The sequence below is a fragment of the Barbus barbus genome (genome assembly GCF_936440315.1).
Source record: "Barbus barbus genome assembly, chromosome: 20".
Lineage (NCBI taxonomy): Eukaryota > Metazoa > Chordata > Actinopteri > Cypriniformes > Cyprinidae > Barbus > Barbus barbus.
Window position 1 is genome coordinate 5817838 of NC_136748.1, and position 25613 is coordinate 5843450.

At 41.6% G+C, this 25613-nt stretch overlaps 1 protein-coding gene across 1 annotated transcript in view; it reads right to left on the reverse strand.

Moving 5' to 3' along the window:
* lgals8b (galectin 8b) overlaps window positions 1-25613 on the reverse strand; it is a 78236-nt gene that overhangs the window by 27129 nt on the left and 25494 nt on the right. Inside the window, exons 3-7 of the mRNA XM_079442759.1 lie at window positions 25242-25452; window positions 24473-24592; window positions 3619-3645; window positions 3424-3512; window positions 3179-3344 (exon numbers count right to left, since the gene is read on the reverse strand). Of these exons, the coding sequence (XP_079298885.1) occupies window positions 3179-3344; window positions 3424-3512; window positions 3619-3645; window positions 24473-24592; window positions 25242-25452 (613 nt within the window). The remainder of the gene's footprint in view (window positions 1-3178; window positions 3345-3423; window positions 3513-3618; window positions 3646-24472; window positions 24593-25241; window positions 25453-25613) is intronic.

The window sequence follows — 25613 nt, forward strand, 5'->3', positions numbered from 1 at the left end:
GGCTTGAATAAAGAGCGATTGGCTTTAGATAAAAAAACTAGAGGATCTACCATAAACAACCCTGAGCGCTTGTTATATGAGCGCTGTTTTGACACGCTGCTCACTTAAATTGGTGCTGCTGTTATCTCCTTACTATTTCCCCCCAACATAGGCCTATGCATGGAATTTTGCGGCAAGCTTTAGCCTATTTAGCAAGCTCATGTGCCATTTGCATGCATTTTTAAGCATTATGGTTTAAAAACAAGCGATTAAAATGCAAAACAGCACTACATGTGCAAGCTGTCTGTTTCTGAGCATGATTTCTGCAATTGGGTCAGATCGAGGTCGGGTCATATTCGCACCTAAACGAACCGTACCAGAGTTAGCTTGGAAGTGGACCGAGACCACCTCTTCAGCTGGGTCTCGGTACGGTTTTTTGGTGTGCAGCCAAGTGTGATTGCTTTATTCACACCTGCCCAAAAGATCCGCACCAAAGGGGGAAACGAACTTGAGTTTGATTCAATCGAACCAAACGAGACAGGTGTGAATACACCCCACACACCTATAGGTCATCTCAGTGACTGAAAACACCTCTGAGCAGATGGACGCTAATTTCACCTACAAATTAATTGCTAACCATTCACATACTTTTGCCACTCACATATATTCAATATTGGATCAAATATTAATACATTATGAATATATTATTATATATTATAAATATTATATTCATCAAAATAAATATTTTTGTCTCATTTGTTTGATTGGGTGCTCCTTGTCTGCTTTCAGGACTTGTGAAAATCTAATGACATTTTGGGTCATATTAATGCACAAATATAGAAAATTCTGAAGGGTTCACAGACTTTCAAGCAGCGCTGTATATACTGGCCATGTATTTAAAAAATAAAATAAATGCAAATAAACACTTGCTACAAACAAACCCCGAAATGGAGGCATTGTAGCATAGCATAGCGTAGTTTTTTTGCATCAGCGTAAAAGCACCATCACTGTTCAGATTGAATGGCGCAGCAGCACAAAAACATATCTAAAATCAAATGCAAAAGAGCTTGAGTGACTGACTGTATAAATAGATTCAACAATAAATCAAAGCTATTGTTTTACATTTCTGAGTCCAACTACCTTTAAGCAGATGTTACTGCTTACATCCTGTTATCACAATTTCTCAGACTAAAGGCAGCCATGCCTTATAGCCAAAAACTTTAATCACAAGTGCAAACTTTTCCACATATCCTGTGAATATACCTCAATATTCCTCTCCCTCTCTCTCTGTCTCATATATATATATATATATATATATATCTATATATATATATATAGATATATATATATGAGAATAATGACGTTAATGAGAGAAAATATTGAATTACATGATTTTTCGGCTGAATTGCAAATGTTGACAAATGATTTACGAACAATGGAACTTCAGACCCCTGTCACAAAAGTATAAATGTCAAAAACTGTAATAAGAGTGTATCCTATTTTGAGATCACAAATGTTGATTGCTTTATGATTTTAACTGCTATATGGTTGCATATATATATGTATATGTGTGTGTGTGTGTAAGGTCCATATTTATTTGGACACTTACACAATGCTGAAGTGCCGACTTTCAGCTTTAATTCAAGGGGTTGAACAAAAACGTAACATAACATGCTTAGGAATTACAACCATTTTTATACACCGTACCCCTATTTTCAGGGGCTCAAATGTAATTGGACAAATAAATATAATCATAAATACAATGTTCATTTTTAAAATTTTGCTCAGAATCCTTTGCAGTCACTGAACTCAGCCTGGAACTCATGGACATCACCAAAGATTGCGTTTTCTCCTTTGTGGTGCTTTGCCAGGCCTTTACTGCAGCTGACTTCCGTTGTTGTTTGTTTGTGGGTCTTTCTGCCTTTAGTTTTGTCAAGTGAAATGCATGCTCAATCGTGTTGCGATCAGGTGATTAATTTGGCCATTGCAAAATATTCCACTGTTTAACCTTCAAAAACTCCTGGGTTGTTTTTGCTGTATGTTTTGGGTCATTGTCCATTTGTACTATGAAGCGCCGTCCAATCAACTTTGCTGCGTTTGGCTGAATCTGGATAGACAGTATATCCCTATACACTTCAGAATTCATCAGGCTGCTTCTGTCTTCTGTCACTGGAAGCCATGCATGCTCATGCCATCACACTGCTCCACCATGTTTCACAGATGAAGTTACTTTGGATCATGAGCTGTTCCAAGCCTTTTCCATACTTGTTTTCTTCCCGTCATTCTGGTACAGGTTGATCTTAATTTCATCCGTCCAAAGAATGCTTTTCCAGAACTGGTCTGGCTTTTTTAGATGTTTTTTTGGCAAAGTCAAATCTGGCCTTGTTTGCACCTTGTGGTAAACCTTCTGTATTTGCTCTCGTGAAGTCTTCTCTTGATTGTAGACTTTGACAGTGACATGCCTACCTCCTGGAGAGTGTTCTTCATTTGGCTGGATGTTGTGAAACGTTTTTTCTTTACCATGGAGAGGATCATTCGATTATCAACCACTGTTGTTCTCTGTGGACTTCCAGGCCTTTTTATGTTGCTGAGCTCACCAGTGTGTTCCTTTTTCTGAGAATGTGCCAAACTGTTGATTTGACCTCTCCTAATGTTCCTGCTATCTCTCTGATGGATTTGTTTTGATTTTGAAGCCTAACAATTGTCTGTTGCACTTGCATGGAGAGCTCCTTTGACCGAATGATGTGGGTTCACAACAACAGCTTCCAAATGCAAATGGCACACTTAGAATCAACTCCAGAACTTTTACCTGCTTAATTGAGGTAGAAATAATGAAGGAATAGACCACGCCTGTCCATGAAACAGCTTTTGAGTCAATTGTCCAATTACTTATGGTCCCTTGAAAAAGGGGGAGGTACATATTTATTAAAGTACTGTAATTTCTTAAACTTTCCTCCAATTTTGATGGAGATTACCCTCAAATTAAAGCTCAGAGTGTGCACTAAGTCCATATTCATTATATGCTGTAACGTGAATATGTTTTGGTCAACAGCTTAAATAATACAAAATGTGCCTGTGTCCAAATATATATGGACCTAACTGTATCATATACCCTCAAGAAAGTTCCCCATGGTTATGTAAAACAGTTCTTTTTCAATGACATAGGTCTACATAGACTGGTGGCATAGGGTAGAGGTACCTCAAAGTAGTTTCCAGCTGAAAAAGGAAAATATTGCAGTTCACGTTCTTCTGGGCCCCATGATTGGCAGAGAAGAGAGTTCCTGATAAGCATGCCAGATTTGATGTGCGAGTTCAGGTGCAGGGCAATGTTGTTTGATTGGCTACACCTCAGGTTAATAGTGAAACTTAAAAAGAGACAAAACAACATAATTAAAGGTGTCAATTAAAGGGCAAAACTGTACAAAATATAAGCTTTGTAACTACCTGTGAGGAAATAAGCTGATGTGCCCTTTGATTGTAATATGCTGCTCTGGAATGACTCCTCTAAGTAAACTGCCCTTGTAGGGTATGCTCTGCAAAACGACACAGCATATGAGTCATGTTTTCATTATATTAATATAAAAAAATTAATTGTGCAAATTATTTTGTTGAGGTCAGTTGAAGGAATGTTGAACTTACTAGGTCACCTGATTTTGAAAATACTGCCTGTGCAAAAGGAGAAAATATGTCATTGTTCAAATAAAGTTGAAAAGCATATTATTTACACTATTCAACAACATAAAAAAATTAATCTGTTATATACCAATGAGAAGCTTGGACACACTGAATTTACTGTTTTCATAATCTTAAAATATACTTGAAAATGATGTAGATGAATATAAAAATTGTGTATAAAATATAATACTCAAAGTTGGCCAGTGTGTGCAGAGCTACAGGCAAAGGATGGCTATTGTGAAACTGTTTTTTATTCTTGAAACTGGTCTGGACAAAAATTATGGTACCCGTAGAAAAGATAAAAAAATATTTAACCATAGGGACATGTTAAACTGTGTCCTGTAATTAGCATCACAGGTGTCTTCAAACTTGTAATCAGTCAGTCTACCTAATTAAAGGGTAAAAAGTAATCACTGTGCGGTTTGGTATTATGGTGTACACCTCACTGAATACAAATAGGAAAAAATTATTGCTCAGTGGTTGCTCTTCTTAACTCAGGAGATTTAGATGAGATTCTCATATATCTCTCAATTTAGTATCAACAGCATTTCAGATGTTTGTCCTAAAAATACTTAGGGGAAGTAGAAGTAGACACAACTGAGACATGAGAAAGTTCTAAAAGAAAGGAATAACAAATGACAATGGGAGAGAAACGTGTGAGAAGCATGGGAGATCTCTTTATTATCTTGCTGTAATCTCTTGTAAGACTCCATGGTAACGATTTAGATTACAACCCGCAAAGAACTACGTAAGTATACTGAATTTACAGTGTACGTTTCTGTAATTATAGTGTTCCTATAAAGAAAGTACGTGTAGGTATAAGGGAACAATGTGTTACATTTGGGTAATAAGGGGGTAACAACCAGATGCAACCTGCAAAGAACTGTGTAAGTAAACTGAAGTTACAGCATAACTTTTTTTGTAATTATAGTGTACCTATTCAGTACCTCCGTGTAGGTATAGGGAAATAATATGCAACGTTTGGGGAAAAAAGGGGTAACAACCTGTAAAATTACAAATCATTTAAGTATTTTGAAACTAAGGGGTACCTATACTCATATTACGTGGTATGTATGGCCTAAAAAATAAACTTATGTTTGGGAGTGATTTAAAAAGACGATATAGGCCTACTTTTTATATTGATATTTTATTATAGGCCTAGGTATTTTTAACCATTATTAAAGGAAACATGGAGATTACTGAACAACAAAACTGGACATCTAAAATGAGTTATTGAGTTTCTGCTATGATTTATAATTCACAAGTCTACTTACCTTATGAAAGCTTATTTGTCGATCTCAGCAACTTCACACCAGCAACTTCCCAAAACCTCTATCACCAAATAACTTTGCATGATAAACCATCAAGGTTCAATGCAGCTTAAAACAAGTTTACCTCTTTCCAGCTGTTCACAGAAAAAATACAAGATTTTTGTAGGACCTTATCGAACGGACACCCAAAATAACAGCAGAACAGCACATTCCTTAGTTGTTAAGTCTTCTACCAGCCATCTGCGGTCATAAGACTAGTTAATAATCAATCTCAGGCCATTGTTTGAACCAGTTCCTGTTAGCGCTTCCTCTCGGTATCTACTGAAAAGGGATGATTAAACTGATTTGATCAAGAGAACAACAAAGATCTGTTGTATCCTGAATTGACAGAGTCTTTTCAGCAACCCGTGGAGAAGCCTCGTTGATCTGATCAGCATATATGGATGATGAACTGATGCATTGATCCAACAGGTAAAGGGTGATTAAATTAACTGACTGCCCTCAGGCCCGCAAAACCACGAGATCTGTAACATGACCGTCTCGTGACTCCTGCGTGTTCATCTCGGTCTTCAATTTTTCTTACAATGGATAAAGAAATTCAAACTTGCATAAAGGATTTCTAAAGGACAATCATTTATTTCCGTTGCTATTAGAGCAAGTGTATCAACAAATAACACATGTGTGATGTCTTATATATATGCTTGGTGTTTTATGTAATCAATGAATTTTATCAATGAATTTTAATCTTTGCCTTATAACTTTCCTCTGAATAGATAACCAGTGTTTAGTATCGTGTTAAAGCTTAGTTTAAATGTAGAACGTTGAAATGAATGACAGGTGCATATTATATACACTGTTCGTAAGATGACATTTTTAACAGAACTTACAGAAATATTCCCCACATGAAGATCAAAGATTAGATTAAGTTTTGTGTCCAAAGGAAAGCAGTATGAGCACGCAATTTCAGCACTGTGGTGAGTCACCTCTGACTGGCCATTGCATTCCAGAAATCAACAGCTGAGTCTGTGATTGGCTACATTGCGCAAACCCTCTAAACTGAATACAATGTTTATATCGCCTTGATTCAGATGATGAGAGAGATGAGAACTCCTGACCAGCCTTGTGGACTGAAAGTCAGGCTAGGGAATTTAAAAACAGGCACTATTAAATGTGCATTGAAAATTGCTAGCTGACAAAACCTGTGCTCCAGGGACCATATTCTTAAGATAAATGTAACTGGCTGAGTTAAATCATTAACACTAAACAGTAGAAAATCAGTCCAGTCTCCTCAGCTGTAAATGTCATTGGATGTTAAAGTCTTCTGTTGCTTATAATAAATTGACATGTTGATATCACATACGCAGTCTTTCAGAATGCTCTCATTACATGTAGATGCATATTTGTGAGTGTGGTGGTGTTTATGGGGTTTCGCTTTGGGACGATGAGTAGCTCTGAGGTTGCGGGAAAAATCAGTATACCCACTACAAAAAACTAGACTACACCACTGGTTACAGGGTAAATACAACAATTGCGGGTTGTAAATAAAAGTGGTGTTTGTTCCCCCTTATTCCATGTAGTTACAGGGTAAATACAACATTTGCGGGCTGGCTTACACTTTATTTCGATAGTCTACTTTAGACATTCTACTAACTATAAGTAACTAAATGTCAACTAGATGTCAACTAATTCTCATTAATTTGCAACTACATGTCTACTAACTCAGTAGGGTAGGTTTAGGGCAGGGGTGTCCAAACTACGGCCCGAGAGCCATCTGTGGCCCGCTATCACTCCTGTGGCGGCCTGCGAGGGATTTGTAAAAAAATGATACGAATCTGCAGAGGTGGGCAAACTACGGGCATTTTCATCCAGCCCGTGAGGCAGTTGTTCCAATATACAATATCAGTAAAATCCAATAGATGGCGCTGTAGCCTGTAGTGCAGTATATAACCCCTGATTTACACCATCCCGCCGCTCTGACACAGCCACCGGAGCTGATCACGCCCAGCAGCCCACTCTAGTCAATCAGCGGCACATTTCAGAAGCGGCTCTCCGCTCTGCTTCGCCAAAGATAGGTGCCTAGTCTATTTTTGATGGATGCCGCGTTCAAGCCGCACAGCAAATACAAAATAAAAAGTCAAAATAGCTAAAGTGGTGTGAAAAAGTGTTGGCCCCCTTCCTGATTTTTTTTTGTTTGTCACACTTTAATGTTTCAGATCATCAAACAAATTTAAATATTAATCAAAGATAACACAAGTAAACACAACATGCAGTTTTTGAATGAAGTTTTTTATTATGAAGGGAAAACGAAATCCAAACCCACATGGCCCTGTGTGAAAAAGTGCTTGCCCCCTAAACCTAATAACTGGTTGGGCCACCCTTAGCAGCAACAACTGCAATCAAGCGTTTGCGATAACTTGCAATGAGTCTGTTACAGCGCTGTGGAGGAATTTTGGCCCACTCATCTTGGCAGAATTGTTGTAATTCAGCCACATTGGAGGGTTTTCGAGCATGAACCACATTTTTAAGGTCATGCCACAGCATCTCAATAGGATTCAGGTCAGGACTTTGACTAGGCCACTCCAAAGTCTTCATTTTGTTTTTCTTCAGCCATTCAGAGGTGGATTTGCTGGTGTGTTTTGGATCATTGTCCTGCTGCAGAAACCAAGCTCGCTTCAGCTTGAGGTCACGAACAGATGGCCGGACATTGTCCTCCAGGATTTTTTGGTAGACAGCTGAATTCATGGTTCCATTTAACACAGCAAGTCTTCCAGGTCCTGAAAGCAGCAAAGCAGCCCCCGACCATCACACTACCACCCCCATATTTTACTATTGGTATGATGTTCTTTTTCTGAAATGCTGTGTTACTTTGACGCCAGATGTAATGGGACACACACCTTCCAAAAAGTTCAACTTTTGTCTCGTCAGTCCACAAAGTATTTTCCCAAAAGTCTTGGGGATCATCAAGATGTTTTCTGGCAAAACTGAGACGAGCCTTTATGTTCTTTTTGCTCAGCAGCGGTTTTCGTCTTGGAACTCTGCCATGCAGGCCATTTTTGCCCAGTCTCTTTCTTATGGTGGAGTCATGAACACTGACCTTAACTGAGGCAAGTGAGGCCTGCAGTTCTTTAGATGTTGTTGTGGGGTCTTTTGTGACCTCTTGGATGAGTCGTCGCTGTGCTCTTTGGGTAATTTTGGTCGGCCGGCCACTTCTGGGAAGGTTCACCACTGTTCCATGTTTTCGCCATTTGTGGATAATGGCTCTCACTGCGGTTCGCTGGAGTCCCAAAGCTTTATAACCTTTTCCAGACTGATAGATCTCAATTACTTTCTTTCTCATTTGTTCCTGAATTTTGAGGATCTTTTGGTCTACTTCACTTTGTCAGGCAGGTCCTATTTAAGTGATTTCTTGATTGTGAACAGGTGTGGCAGTAATCAGGCCTGGGTGTGGCTAGAGAAACTGAACTCAGGTGTGATAAACCAGTTATGTTTTAACAGGGGAGAGGGGGGGAAAACAGTTTTTCACACAGAGCCATGTGGGTTTGGATTTTGTTTTCCCTTCATAAAAAAACCCTTCATTTAAAAACTGCATGTTGTGTTTACTTGTGTTATCTTTGATTAATATTTAAATTTGTTTGATGATCTGAAACATTAAAGTGTGACAAACATGCAAAAAAATAAAAAATCAGGAAGGGGGCCAAGACTTTTTCACACCACTGTATATACACTACAAAACTGGCACAATTGTAAATAAGTTACTTGTTTTAAAAATGTCAAACTGTTCCTTTGTTTTGAAAAATGCCTTGTATTGGAACTGTTTTAAAAATGCTTAAAAGACTTTCCAGTATCAAAACAAATGCCAGTGTTATCCTCCTGCTCACAGGTACTGCAATTTTTTGGGGAAAACATGGAAATAATTTGTCGTTTTATCTTGCAAAGATATGATTTCTTCTTCTGTTTTCCAGACACATTTTTATGAAAATGGATATAGGCTACTGATTTTCTGGATTATAAATTGCGTTCCCTATCGATACTCCACTCGTACTGCGTCTTGCTAAAGACGCTATGGGAAAAAGCCTTTTTTCTCCTTTACTGAAGCCTTATTCAATCACGCAGTGAAACTGCACGATCATTGGTTTGTGCAGTGTGATAAAACGAACCAATGTGTCGGCAGCGGAGCTGCACGAGCCTATGGCGACGGAGCCCGCCAGATCCCGCCAGAATGGGCGGGGTTATCTGGCTATATAATCAGCCGTCTCGCCATAGGATCCTCAGATTTCTTCTCCTTCAGCGACGACATCTCGCCTTCGCTGATCCCAAGAAGCCGCCATCGCCGTTGACACGCCTCGCAGCTGAGCCAGAGACCTCCTGCCTGCTGAGACGACGCTCTTCGCGCTCCAGCCCCGCAGAAGCCCCGGTCTGTTCGCTGCCGCCATCCGGCGAATTCACGCACTCTAAAAGAGCAAATTTAGGCGTTGTTTCAAATGCCTGGCCGACTTTGCGGCTCGTGCAGGGCTCCCCTGCACTCCGATGACGGCCACAGCGAGTGCGTTTCCTGCTTGGGGAAATCCCATGCAGATGCAGCGCTCGCTGACACTGAATGCTCGCACTGCGAGCGTTTCAGTCTCGCCTCTCTGCGCTCGCGGATCGCTTTCTTTTCAGAGAGCGATCCCGCCCCTCGCGCCCTCCCGTTTTCTTCCTCCCAGGCACCTGTGAGGAAAAAGCGGCGGGGCAGAGGATTTCAGTGCTTGGCTGAGAGCGAGCTCACGCCGGCTCGAGTCCCGCGTGCCTCGTTTTCGCCACAGAGAGAGCATTCTCCCGTCCTTTTTTCCCAGCCCGACCAGCGTCCCTCCGCTGCCGCGAGCGATCTGGTCTCGTTCGGAAAAAGTGACGAAGAGCTGGCCGATGACAGCATGTCATTGGCAGCTTCTGATGCGGAGGAGCTGTCGGGCTCTGCTGTAGACTCCGCCCTCCCGCATTCTTCAGCGCCCAGCACCGCTGCAGCTGGGATGGACGCCGAGCTCTTCCGTGTCCTCTCCAGAGCGGTTGAAGAGCTGGGACTGGATTGGTCTCCACCAGAGGAGCCCTCTCGCAGCCGTCTTGATGAGTGGTTCCTGCCGGGGCGCCGTCAGGCCCCTCTACAGCGACCCTCGCCGTTCTTCCCTGAAGTTCACGACGAGCTGACGAAATCGTGGCGCGCCCCCTACTCCGCCCGCCTCCGCACTTCCTCTTCATCCGCCCTCACTACAATTGACGGCGCTGAAGAAAAGGGGTACGGGAAAATGCCTCAACTGGATGAGTCAGTGGCTGCCCATCTCTGCCCACCCACTGCCATCGGCTGGAAGGCTAAAGCCGCCCATCCGTCCAAGCCATGCAGGACCACTTCAGCACTCGCTGGACGCTCCTATGCTTCAGCTGGACAGGCGGCGTCGGCGCTTCACTCTATGGCGGTTCTACAGGTCTATCAGGCCAAACTCCTCGCTGCTATGGACGAGTCTGAACCTGATCCTGCAACTCTCAGGGAGCTGAGAAGTGCGACAGACCTGGCCCTGCGCGCCACCAAGACCACCGCCCAGGCGATTGGACGGTCCATGGCCAGCCTAGTGGTGCTCGAGCGCCACCTGTGGCTCACGCTGACGGAGATCAAGGACGCAGACAAGGTTTCCTTCCTTGATGCACCGATTTCGCCTAGCGGCCTCTTTGGACCTGCGGTGGAGGGTTTTGCTGAACGCTTCACGGAAGCACAGAAGGCGTCGCAAGCCATGCGACACTTCCTGCCCAAGCGATCAAGCTCTTCTGCTGCCGCTAGTCGCCCCAAGCCTGTGCCGACTAAGCAGCCTGCGAAGCCCCCGCCTCCTGCCTCCGCCTCTCAGCCTGCCAAGGCTCCGCAGACGCGAGGGCGTTCTCGATCGGCCAGACGCTACCCCCATCCGCAGCGCCAGGGGCCCCGACCCAGGATTGTGTTGGACCCTGCGCCTCCAGCGTCTTCCTGATCTGCAGGCCAGGAAGAGGAGAGGACCAAGTCCCGCCGCGGCCGGACCGCCCGCCAAGCGGCCTCTCTTAAAAAACCTCTTGTCACTCCGCTCATCGCCGGGTGCAGAGCACATTGTGTCTGTTGCAAACACAGGGCCCGTACAAGCGTCCTTGCAACCGTCCGTTGTTATAATGGGCAAAATAAAACACAAACATTCTCAAAGAGAGAGCAAATTTCCTCTTCCTTCCATCACGAGCGTCCTGCCTCCGTGCAGTCGATCGCTCGAGTTTATCCAACCTCTTGCCACGCGGGCCGAGGCCTGGAGGGCCATCCCCGGAGTGTCAGAATGGGTTGTACGGATAATAGAACGAGGTTACTCACTCCAATTCGCTCGCAGACCCCCGCGCTTCAGCGGCGTGGTCTCCACTTCTGTAGACGGCAAGAACGCTCACGTTCTACGTTCAGAAGTGATGACGCTGCTGGAAAAGGGAGCCATAGAAATGGTTCCTCCAGCTCAGAGCGAATCAGGCTTTTACAGCCGTTACTTCCTCGTTCCCAAGAAGGACGGCGGCCTCCGGCCCATCCTCGATCTCAGACGCCTGAATCGCGCCCTCATGAGGAGGTCGTTCAGGATGATCACACTGAAGCAGATCCTCTCGCAAATTCGCTCAGAGGACTGGTTCTGTTCCCTGGACCTGAAAGACGCATACTTTCACGTCCAGATAGCCCCCCATCACAGACGATTCTTGAGATTCGCCTTCGAGGGAGTGGCTTATCAGTACATGGTCCTTCCCTTTGGACTGTCCCTGGCTCCACGCACTTTTACGAAGTGCATGGACGCGGCTCTTTCCCCTCTCAGGCAGATGGGAATCCGCATTCTCAATTACCTCGACGACTGGCTCATTCTGGCCCAGTCAGAGGTACAACTACTCTCACACAGAGCCCTCCTCCTCAGCCACTTAGAATGCCTGGGGCTCAGGGTCAATTTTGCCAAGAGCGCACTGTTTCCCAGCCGACGGGTGTCGTTTCTGGGAACAGTTTTGGACTCAGCTCAGATGAGAGCTGTGCTAGCGCCGGAATGCGCTCTGGCCATTCAAAAGCTTGCAGCCTCCTTCCAGAGCGGCACCGCTCGCCCCGTCAAAGCGTTTCAGAGGATGCTGGGCCTCATGGCCGCAGCATCGCCGGTGCTACAGTTGGGCCTGCTTCACATGCGGCCACTTCAGCGCTGGTTGAAACCACGGGTTCCGCCCCACGCATGGCGACACGGTCGCCTACATATCAGGGTGAGCCAGGCCTGTGTAACAGCCCTAGCCCCCTGGAAGGACCCACAATGGTTCAGAAAGGGTGTGACCGTAGGGATGGTCTGCAGCAGGAAAGTTGTCACGACAGACGCCTCCAACATGGGTTGGGGGGCGCTGTGCGAAGGCAAACCGACCTTTGGCCTTTGGTCGAAGGCGGAGCAGAACCTCCACATCAACTGCTTAGAGATGCTAGCAGTGTGTCGAGCCTGCCAGTTTTTCCTGCCAGAGCTAAGGGGACGACATGTGCTGATCCGCTCAGACAACATGTCAGTGGTGTCCTACGTAAATCACCAGGGAGGTCTCTCCTCGAAGCGCCTCTTCCTTATGGTAGAGCGACTTCTGGAGTGGGCTCAGCTCAACTTGCGCTCGCTGAGAGCAGCACATTTGCCGGGCAGATTGAACCAAGGAGCGGATATGTTATCACGGAGCAACGTCCCCTCAGAAGAGTGGATGCTCCACCCGCAGACGGTTCGAATGATCTGGAGAATCTTTGGCAAGGCCGAGGTAGACCTTTTCGCCTCCAAAGACAACTCTCACTGCCCAGCCTATTATTCGAAGGTCAAGGACGCGTTGGCCCACGACTGGCCCAACCTCCTCCTCTATGCATTCCCTCCGATCGCTCTGATTCCTCAGGTCATCAGGCGAATCAGGGAACAACGACACAAGGTCTTGTTGGTGGCCCCCCTGTGGGAGAACCAGCCTTGGATGTCAGAGCTGACCCAGCTGCTAACCGCAGCCCCCTGGCCCGTGCCCCTGAGACGAGACCTCCTCTCTCAGGCGAACGGTTTATTGTGGCACCCTCGTCCCGAACTGTGGGCGCTTCACCTCTGGCCGCTCAACGGGAGCCTACCAGCCTCCCAGAGCGAGTGCTAAATACCATTTCTGAGGCTAGAGCCCCGTCTACGAGACGCCTCTATGCCCTTAAATGGGCGGTTTTCTCCGAATGGAGTCTAAACCGCGGTGAGGACCCCCCTACATCTGAGTTGGCGGTGATTCTGTCCTTCCTGCAGGAACTGCTGGATAAAGGACGCTCTCCCTCCACACTCAGGGTGTTCGTATCGGCTATAGCGGCCTTCCACGCCCCTATCGCGGGCCAATCAGTGGGCAGGGACAATGTTATCGTCCGCTTTCTAAGGGGTGCCAAGAGGCTGAATCCGCCTCGGCCCCTTACTGTCCCTACGTGGGACTTACCCACTGTGCTGAGGGCCCTGAGGGGCCCTCCTTTTGAGCCGCTCCAGTCTACGAACCTTCGGTCGCTGTCGCTGAAGACTGCTTTGCTACTAGCACTAGCGTCAGTCAAGCGAGTAGGAGACCTGCAGGCGCTCTCTGTGAGCCCTGCCTGCCTGGAATTTGGGCCAAACGACTCCAAGGTCATCCTAAAACCAAGGCATGGATACGTACCTAAGGTACTTTCCACTCCGTTCAGAGCTCAGGTCATCACACTCTCCGCGCTTCCTCCCTCTGAGGAGGACCGGGAGTTCATTCTGTTATGCCCTGTTAGAGCCCTACGGATCTACTTTGAGCGTTCCGCCTCCTTCAGGCGCACGGAACAGCTCTTTGTTAGCTTCGGTAACCGCGCCAAGGGGCTTCCGGTCACGAAGCAGAGACTCTCTAAGTGGATAGTGGATGCCGTTACGCTGGCTTACTCTTCCTTGGGCCTTCAATGCCCCATTGGAGTACGAGCCCATTCGACTAGAGGCATTGCCTCGTCGTGGGCCTGGTCTAGCGGTGTGTCCATTACTGACATTTGTGTGGCGGCCGGCTGGGCCTTGCCGTCCACATTTGCAAAGTTTTATAAGTTGGATGTACCGACCTTACAGGCCAAGGTCCTATCTGCTTAGATGAGTATGACTTATGTTGTGGGAACATCCCTAACGGAGATCTCTTGACTGCATGGGCACTCAAGCTCTCTGATGGGTTCCTTACATATCTCAGCCCTGAAAGTGCTGAGTATGCGAGGAATACATGGAATGACCCGGGCCGAGCGTGACCTCTATGAGCTCAGCTCGCTTTAGCCCGAGTATACTATTATACTTCCCTCTGAGCATGTAATGCTTATGGAGGTATTTTACACAGTCGTTCCTCTACCATAGCACGGCGTGATTGAATTGTGTTCCCATAGCGTCTTTAGCAAGACGCAGTACGAGTGGAGTATCGATAGGGAACGTACTCGGTTACTATCGTAACCTCGGTTCCCTGAGATACGGAACGAGTACTGCGTACTTTGCCGTGCCAGGTAGCTGCACGACTCAGTCGTCGCTTCAGTCGAAGTAAACCTGAGGATCCTATGGCGAGACGGCTGATTATATAGCCAGATAACCCCGCCCATTCTGGCGGGATCTGGCGGGCTCCGTCGCCATAGGCTCGTGCAGCTCCGCTGCCGACACATTGGTTCGTTTTATCACACTGCACAAACCAATGATCGTGCAGTTTCACTGCGTGATTGAATAAGGCTTCAGTAAAGGAGAAAAAAGGCTTTTTCCCATAGCGTCTTTAGCAAGACGCAGTACTCGTTCCGTATCTCAGGGAACCGAGGTTACGATAGTAACCGAGTACGTTTTTTCATCTGAAACGTGCTGCAATTTCTAAGGCGACTTTTATAAAGCAATCAAGGTCAAGCACAAAGCGTGCACATTAGGATTGGTGATGAATGAGAAAAGGCAAGTGAGTTTGTATTGTGCATTTTCCAGGAACCACGCCGCTCGTTTAAGTTTCGCTTTAAATATTTAGGCTGGGCGTTTATAATATACATTTATGGTGAATGCCACTATAATTTGTGTTTGTTGTTTACTTATATTTACGTTCTTTTTTCTATTCTGAACACTGCTAAATTTACAGGATTTTTTGTGGAGTGTTGGGAATATAAATACATGTTTCTAATGTTTGTAAACATTTAGTTTATTTTACATTATTTCTGATTGAAATTATAATATGTGTCTTATACATTAGTCGACTTGTACACCAATGAAATTCATCTGTGTGTCATAAAGCGCTCATAAATATAGGTAGAGATGGTACAAGAATAGAACTGCCATGTATGTAGAAGTATACATAGTACAGTAGTAAGTGAGTGTCAATTTAGAAGAAAAAAAAAATCTAAGCTTAATTTGTCATAAACACATTATGCGGCCCCTCACTTAATGTGGAAAACTTGATGTGGCCTTCGAGTCAAAAAGTTTAACCTGTTAACCTTTGCCAGGGTGACGGCGCACTGAACGCTCTTTGTTTGCATGTGTCATTGTTTTCTAATCGAATAAATGAAACGGGACAATTTTAATCTTGACAAACTATATATCATTCTGAAGGTCTAAGCCTCAAGCATCGACGACAGATCGCTGTTTTTCGATGGAAAGCTTATAAGGAATGTATTTGCTACATTTGTGTAAGCAGAACATGCACATCAAAACATGCAGAATAAAAAAGCAGTACGTACCATTATCATTGTAATAACGAGCCAAAAACGTATTCCACTGCTGAAATCCCAGTTTAGTTAGAGAGGTAAGGGTCCACAGAACAACATCCCAGCGAAACAATAACGCTGTAATAAGGATGAATATTCCTTTGTTTACATTTAATTTCTTCGGGAGAGTTATTGTTCGCGTCTGTTATGGAATAAATTACGCTCAAAAACATGGTAGGTAAAAAAACAACACGGTGCTGTAGCATACAGTTTTACAAACAGAATGAGACCGTCCACGGAAAATAAAGTATCAGAAAACGCTGTGACGCAGCTGTCATCTGAGCGGGGCGTAACTTAGCGATTTGCTTTTTACATAATTTTTTTTTTTTTTTTTTTCTTCAACATTTTTTATATGTGTGTGTATGTATTGTGTGGGGAATGTGGCCGTATCTGCATGATTATCATATGTATGGACGCACATCAGCATGTTTATTACCGACTCTATGATGGCTATCATTGTGATTCAATGAGCAGCTATTATTGATTATATGGCCCATCTGTATGATTATCATCTGTATGGACGCACATCAGCGTGTGATTACTGACTATATGACCATGTCTGCCAATATCACTTCATGTCTGGGAATCAGAATATAATACTATATACAAAGCAATTTTTTTCCTTTTTTATTACTCAAATAATTATTTTTGTATTTTTTAGTGCTCAAATAAATCCCTTATATGATGTCTAAAATTCTGTCTATTATTTTATAATTGAAAAACTATGCAGGAATATGTGTAATGACTAAAATAGTTTGTATAATTCTGCAATACATTTGGTGGTTATTTTTCCTCAAACAGGGGGAATATCGCAGGAATCTAATTTTTCATGGTATCTTCTTCAAATTTGAAATATAAACTCATGAGACATGTGGCATTCAATCCATTACTTTTCTGGATTGCTCCAGGACTTATTTCATGTATTTGTATATGAAATAAAAAAACTTTAAGTGTGGAAAAATATTTTTCAAGGCACGTCAGTGTCTATAACTTTTTATCTTTTTGAGCATTATCAACTCTGGATGATGGATAGTAAAGCCTAGAGTGCCTTCTTTCCAAAGATACCTAGTTTGTTTGTGTAGCACACTTTGCCAGGAACCATTTTAATTTAGGTAGGTTATTTTCACCTGTGAGGCCCAAAATGAGGGGCGAAGGTTAACAGGTTAATGATTTTATGCTTGCCGCCGTCACGGCTGTGCTTCTCCGACATAGACTGTAAAAAAAGATGCTGCTTCCTTCCATTATAGAAAAGTGAAGCCAAAACATCTCAGTATGGCCGCTGCCATCGTGAGTAAATGATGTCATTTGGAGCCCGAGTCTGCACAGTAGAGATTCGTTTGGAGCCCGAGTCTGCGCAGTAGAGTCGTGAGGTGGAGCCGCGGAATCAAACTCCCGCCCAAACTCCCGCAGACCCAATCAACCATAATGACACGCCCTGTTTTTATGGCATCAAATTACTAGCTAAAATCAAACTTATCACCAAAACGAACAATTGAACATATATCAGCGTGATAACAACTACCTTAAATGACCAAAATCATATTTTGGAAAATTATATTGGAAGTGTAACAAATTTTTTTGTTATGACTCAAGTCCCATTCATTTACATGGACAGGGCGGAGTTTATGACCTGTACTGCAGCCAGCCACCAGGGGGCGATCAAAGCTTCACATTCCAGTACGAGTGAGACACACTCGGGCTGTATCCGAAATCGGCCCCTACACCCTCAAATAGTGCACTATTTGAAGTGACAGCCATTTTAAGTGGTGTTTGAAACCATAGTGGATGTTCTCGAGTGCACTACTTCAATCCCACAATGCACCGTAAAAACGAGTGTACAACCGATGAACACTCAACGGCTAGAGAATCCCCAGAATGCACTGCGAGAGTCGCGCGCCGAGTCAATTACCGTGTCTCACTAGAAGATGGCGCCCGCAGCTGAATCATCCATTCATTGATTTTAGAAGCACTCGTCCACGGCGTAATACAACACACTATTAGAGTTTATACATAATTTCCGTGACAGAGTTCAAGATATATCCTTCAATCTTACTATTGGAGCTGCCCTAATCAAATGATTATTTAACAGCAAGCAAACTATGCAAAAGCGGCAGTCCTTCCGGTGCACTCAGTGTCCGAATTCACTCACTCGTTTTCATTCACTCCTTCAAGTGAACTGTATGAGTGGACTAATGTAGGGAATAGTGAATGAGGGTATAGGGGGCGATTTCAGATACAGCCCCGTTCTCTGTCGAGCCGCTTCTTCTTCTTCTTTTGCCGTGGTACTGCGGGTTCACAAGCAACATGCCCGTGGATACTGCAGACTAGCGGTCCGCATGTGTACTGCACGTCGGCGCGGACGACGACGCAGAAGTATAAATTAATATTCTAGTACCGGAAAATACTTTTCTAATTAGTCAACTGACGGATGACACCTGTCTGTTTTTAAAAGATGAGAAGCAGTTTTCTGTTATTTTGGATGCTTTGAATTTATTTTCTAATGCTTCTGGTCTCTCAGTCAATCGAAATAAGAATGGAATTATGCCTGTTCACAGTCTGGACAAAGATCAAATAGAAGGTATTGAGGTCAAAAATTCTGTAAGATATTTAGGTATTTTAATGAGTAAATCTCAGACTGATAGAATTGTAGATAATTTCTCGCAACAGATACAAAAATCTAAGAATATTTTCAATTGTTGGTTACAAAGAAACTTAACCATTTATGGTCGTGTTTTGATATCTAAAGCAGAAGGTATTTCTAGGATTGTTTACCCAGCTTTGTCTTTATATGTTGACCGAAAAACATGCTCATCTATTCACTCTATGTTATTTAAATTTTTGTGGAAAAATAAAACTGAATATGTTAAAAGGAAGACACTGATTAGAAATACTTTGGAGGGAGGTGTGAATGCTTTGGACTTTAGTACTCTCAATCAAGTTTTTAAAATTGGTTGGATTAAACATTGCCTGAATGCTGACCCTAATTTGTTATGGTTTTATATTCCTAAATTGATCTTTGAAAAATGCGGAGGTTTAAATTTTTTATTAGCTTGCGATTGTAGTTGCAATAAACTCCCAGTTAAGCTCTCTAATTTTCATAAGCAAGCTCTGGACGCTTGTAAGCTTGCCTTCTGTCACAATTTTTCCCCTCATAGATGTATTCTATGGAATAATCAGAATGTGCTGCATGGAAAAAAATCTGTCTTTATGAAAAACTGGTTTGACAAAGGTGTAATTTTTGTTTTAGATTTGTTAAAAATGGATGGCAACTTCTATTCTTATTCAGAATTTTCAGAACTCTTTGGAAATCTCACCTAGAGTGTTTGAATGGGTAATTAATTCCATTTCACCCACATTGTTACATTTGGTTAGGGCAAATTGTTACAGTTCTTTAAAATGTGAAATCCCCCAAAAATTGATTGGAGGTCTGGAGCTTTGTAATATTAAATGTAACAATTTCTGGATTAGAAAAACACTTATTAAGAAATTTAGTTCTAATCCTAAAGCATTTTATAAGTGGAAACTAAATTTCCCTTTTCTTACTACTATTAAAATTTGGGCTGGTATTAACAAGTTTCAGTTACCTAACAAGATAAAAGAACTTCACTATAAAATTCTTCATATGTACTATCCCTGTAATTCTCTACTTTCAAAATTTAAGTTGGATATCTCTTCACAATGCACATTCTGTAATTCTAATTTGGAAACAATATCACACTTATTTTTTGAATGTGATTATGCACAGGATTTATGGAAAGAAATGTCTTGGCTTGTTTTTTATAGACTTCAGACTTGACTCGGACTCCAGGTAAGAAGATAGTCTATGTATGACCAGAGGATTTATTCATATCCAAAACGAGACGATGTGAACATTATGGAGCACTGAACTCTCTCATGCAGTGTATATTTCACTCATACTCAAAGCCGGAGGACGCTCTCGTGCAGAATGTCCAAAACAGCCTTGTAGAAGCTAATAACTTATGACCTGCAGGAAATCCCAATATGGACAAAGGTTAAAAAAAAAAAGAAGATAATTTCAAGTCTTTTTCAGGTAATAAATAAACAATGTATATGAATAATGCAGTGCTAATTGACATAACATTTATTACAGTATAGAACCTATTCCTTATCTATGCCTTATTATGTGGTTGTATAAACCAATCACAAAATTGTCATTAGGAAAATATATAAAATATATACTGTATATGTGTATGTATGTATATATATATATATATATATATATATATATATATATATATATATATATATATATATATATATATATATATATATATATATAAAAATAAAGGGTTTACATTTCTGTCTCCCTCACTTCTGAAATGATGGCTACGCCCCTATGTGTGCAGAAAACAGCGCACCAGTCGTCTTCTGCTCAAATGGTTCATACAAAGTGCAAACTGTTTTAAACCCTCATTTCTTTGAAAAACCTCTCACTTACCCTTCTTTGCTTTTGCCCTTCTTAAAAATAACCACATAATGTTGCGTGAATACGTGAATGTACTTTTCAAAATTAGCTATAAAACAGTTGATCCAGGCAACAGGGATAGCTAGTATGTTTGCTTAGCATAGCGTTAAAACATGACAATTTACGAGACATGTTTTGCTCCACAATTACTATATAACATCAGTCATGTTTGAAACAATTAGCTTTTGTGGTTCCATGTTGCCTCTTATCACAGTGAGACATAAAATATTTTTATAAAATTCTATACTGTGATACAAGCTACTGTATGTCATTTAGCATTGCATTGCTATTGTGTGTGTATTGTCTTCCATGTTTTATCAGTCATAGCATCTCTGTCTGCCTGTTATTCAGCTGTAGTGATATCTGATGCATTTGTCCATATAAGGGATTTTCTGGAATATGATAAGTTTAATACTTCTACGAGTCTCACTTGTGAAACAGACATTATAGGACATATAGTACATGAGAGTGTTTAATGCTCCGTAATGCTCACATGGCCTCGTTTTGGGTAAAAATGGAAAAATAATAGTAAAGTGCTTTTTCAGCAAGCTACTTTTTTACTCTTACTTGAGTCAAATTATTTTTCAGTACTTTTACTTGTACTCAAGTAAATTATTCCTTAATTAGCAATACTTTTACTTAAGTACAATTTCTTAGTACTCTTTCCACCACTGGATACATGTGAGAGATTCTGAAAGACTCTGGGTCTTTAGCTAAGGAGAAATATCTGAGCACTGTGCGTGATGCTGTTGAGATCTCTTCTTAAACTTTAAAGGAGACAAATATGAGACCACCAGAGTCTTTAGTCAAGGAGAAAAATCTGAGCACAGTGTGTGATTGTGTTGAGATCTTTTTTTAAAGCTTTAAAAGAGACCATTGTGAGAATGTTGGAGTTTTTGTCTCAGGAGACAAGTTTGAGAAGCAGGAGACTCAATCAAAAATCTCCATTCAATCTTAAAGTAACCTCATTTCTGTCTTGGAGAAATATTTGAGATGTTAACGAGATCTCACTTTTGATTTATCTTTCCTATGGGAAAGTGTGCACCAAGTCAAATGCCTCAATATGAGCTCAAACATTAACCATTTAACATGCATTAATTATCGAATTGGTCAATTATTAATCAAGAATGAGTCATAAGCATTTATGTGCCTTTCAGCAAAGAAAGCTCCAGGGTTACATTTTCTGTAAATCAGTTTTGATTAAGGCATCCGGTAAATTACTATTTCCAACAAATTATGTGGCCAAGTACATAAACATTGTCTTATCAAAAGTAACATAAGCCTTATTTCTGCATAATTTCTCTCTCAATATAGCCTTTAACTCAGAATTTATGATTTTCCCCCTTTATTTAGTGCCTTTCAAGTACTTGACTTGATGGACACTTTGTAAAGTTGTTGAGATCTCTTCTAAAGCTTTGTAGGAGACCCCCAGATTATTTATCTAAAGAGAAAAATCTAAGCATAGTGTGTGATGTTGTTGAGATCTCTAATCTAAACTTTTGAGGAGTCTTTAGCTAAGGAGAAACAGCTGAGCACAGTGTGATTTTGTTGAGATCTCTTCTAAAGCTTTAAAGGAGACAAATGTGAGAGATCCAGAGTGTCTAGCTAAGGAGAAAATCTGTGCACAGTGTGCGATGCTGTTGAGATCTCTTCTGAAATTTTAAAGGAGACAAATATGAGACCACTAGAGTCTTTAGATTAGGAGAAATATCTGAGCACAGTGCGTGATGTTGTTGAGATCTCTATAAAAGCTTCAAAGGAGACCATTGTGAGAGAGTTTTTTTTTTTTTATCTCAGGAGACAAGTTTGAGAAGCAGGAGACTCAAAATCTCCATTCGATCTTAAAGTTACCTCTCAAAGAGATCTCTCTTTTGATTTTTCTTTCTTATGGAAATGAACCAAAAGAGTTAAAGAAATCACTTGATTGCAGTGATTGCCTCAAAAGGTTGTGCAACAAAATATTAAGTTAAGGGTACTATCATATTTGTTCAGGCCAGTTTCATTACTTACATTAATTTTTTGTAATGCTTCTGTTGAACCACAATTCCAAAGCAATGTCTGATTTTCATTAGTTACATTTCAGTAAATTTTATTTATTATTACTTTTGTCAGTTTCATGTAATTTTAGTGACCATTAGGGGTATAACGATACACCAGCGTCACGGTTCGGTTCGGTTAACGGTTTTGGCGCTACGGTTCGGTTTGCTGTGGGGGTAGGGTTCATGTCATCTTACCAGCAATGCTAAGGAACAATAGATTCACTTAACTCAATCATAACAATAACTTGACTTAACTTTTTCTTTATTAACTTTGGCTTCACATTTTTAGTGCAGTCAGCATACCGGAGTAAACAAAAATGAAATAAATTCCTCCAATGTAGACTAGTCAGAATAAAACATTTCTCTCTTTAGTGCAGCCAGCTTAACAGAGTAAACTAAAATGAGATGTAGGTAGATGTAGGTAAAAACTCCAATGTAGGTAGTCAGAAATAAACATTTGTCTCTTTTGTGAAGTCAGCTTATCTAAAGTAAACTAAAATGAAATGAATAAACTCCAATGTACTCTAGTCAAAAATAAACACTGGCTTGTCCACTCTAAGAAACATTTGGAAGTTCAATTAAGTTTTAAGTTCTTTTTCAAAAACACCATGCAGCACATTCTGACTGAAATGCGGTCGGCTCATTCGGGCGAATCGCGCCACAGGATGTCTAATCGCGTCTTTGCATTGACTTAACATGTAAATCACTCACGCTTAACGCTTCATTCGCGTCTGGTGTGAACGCACCATGAGATGTGTTTCCTGTCGTATAAGAGAGTTTTGTGAAACAGTTACGACAGATTGTGTGCGCTTTGTCTACGACACAAATTCCATTCCTGTACTCCACTGGAAAACCAAAGTGTTCCCACACAGGAGACTTAAATGTATCCGGGGGATCTGCAATTTCACTATGTGAAGCAGCCATCCTGCATATACTAGCAACCGAGTGAGACGCTCACTCCCAAGTCATGTGAAATGACATGCACTTGGAAAACAGTAACTTTAGAATATTTAGAACAAAATTTAAAAAGCTCTTATTAGTCGTTACTAATACAATTTAATCAAATGTAAGCAAAGAAAAATTAGTTTAAATTATTAGTTAGTTAGCGATAAGTGCCATTAACCTCAACAATGGGAAGCAGGGGGCGTGAGAGTACCGCGGTATGCCATGAGAGTTCCGCGATTCGTATCGTGGGTGGTGTATCGCGATCTTTCAGTTCGGTTTGTGATATCGTTACACCCCTAGTGACCATTGTGGGTTTTTCTTTCTTTAATGGAAGGGTAACAACAATGTTGTCCACGTGTGTGTATAGATGTATATCATTTTGGTCTCTACATCAGTGTTTCCCAACCTTTTTTCTGCCACGGCACAGTTTTGATATGTAAAAAATCCCACGGCACACCACTAAGCATTACAAAAAAATTAAATAAAAATAATAATTATACATTGCGTCACCAGAGTTGGTATTTTGGCTTTAAATATGATCAGACAATTTCACTTAATTTCTGAAAATCATACTCAAAACAAGTTAATGAGGTTTTTAACGATCAAGTGACAGAGATCTGTGTTTTGTTCATCATTAGAACGGCCGCCTCTGAGGCAGTAAATTGATAGCATCACGTTTTCACCAGTTTGCAGGTAATAAAGTTTATTGTAGCTATATGGGCGCTCATTTTCTCTTGTTGTTAATACATTTAGCAAAAATCTCACGATATAAAAGATGAACAGCTATGATATTTAAAAGGTAGCCTACAAAAGTGTACTGGCTACAACTAGACTTCAAATGCTAATGCTCTTCTCTGCTCTTTGTACACACAAAAACATTAACCTTTATAGACAGCATATCTTGAGTAAAGAAAACGCTGTACTTATTCAAACATCAGTTCTTTATTTACCCTTGCATTGCAAAGAAGTAGACGTCTGTCTTCAAACTGCGCAGCACGGGGGTGGAGTTATGAGGTTTAACTGACAATTTGAGGATCCAATGACGTTACAAGGTTTAGTCACAAGCTCTTTTGAATACTTTTCATTGGTTAAATATTTGTAAAACCTACAAACCGACATAATTACCAATAGCACTGATTTAAAATAATAACAAAATATAATAGAGATAAGGAAGTTTTTGGAATTTTCCACGGCACACCCGACAACCTGTCATGGCACACTAGTGTGCCGCGGCACAGTGGTTGGGAAACACTGCTCTACATCATTCCCATACTTAATTTGTGCTATTTCACAGGTGATGATTATTATACTAACAGTACATACCAACTAGTAGTGTGTCACTTACTGATTCAGGGATAAAGCCAATGGCATGCAGCTCTACTTTTCCAGAGACTGAAAATGTGTTGACCAACTCAAGAGGAATTCTGTGTTTGAACTCCAAAATGTGAACACCATTAACTGCTACCTACAAAAGTAAATGAGTCAAATTCCTGTCACTTGACAAATCATAACATTTTCTCTGAAAGTACTTGTATTACAACTACTACTACTAATAATAATTAATATGTGGGTTAAAATGCTTTAAAGGTGTGGTTGACTTTTCTTTTTCTTTTTCTAGGCTTGATTCTGTTTATGGGGTGCAGTTTAACGTGTTAATCCTTTGTTTTTAAAAAAACATTATTTTTCACATAATTTACCTTTATTCCACACCGCTCTGTCCCTTCTCTGATAAACGCACTGATTATTTCCTGCTTTTATGAAGCCCCTCCCTCAGAAATAAGCAATGGGCTCAGATTGGTTAGCTGGTCCAGTGCGTTGTGATTGGCTAAACCGCCTCTAGTGCGCGTCTGAACATCCTACCCCTCAGCTCAGCGGCATGTGCTCCGGTTGTATTGTAAACAATGGCGTCGTCTATATTGCTTATCAATTTGAGCCCGATTGAGACGCAGAGGATATTAGTGAAGAGGATCGTGCAGAACCTGTGCAACATTACATTACACACTAACTGTGTGTGTAAAAAGTGAAAATCGCAATCAACCACCCCTTTAAAGCAGACAGGCCGAGGGCTGTTAACCAGGTTTGTCGCTACCTGTGATGTGATGCTTTACACTCACTTTGAAAACATCACAAAGAACCAAGATTATGGTCTCAAAAGATGCTCCTTGTTTAAAAGGCATACGGTCAATATTTTCCTCTCTTCCCCAGTTTTCATGTTGTAATGAGTTGCACACAATCTGTGGAGAGCTGCTGAAGCGGGGATTGAAGTGAAAGGCGACGTCCGCCCGTGGCTTTGTACTGCAGCCACATGTCAAATCGAACTGAAACCTATGAAGGCACATTGGGTATTGCACTGAAATAAATGATAGCCTATAGCAAAATAAAATGGTTTTGGCACTTAAGTGTCATTTTATTTACTTTTTATAGAATAAGAATTATTTTGGAAACATTAAATTAATATTTTTTTTTCTTAAAATATAGATTTATAT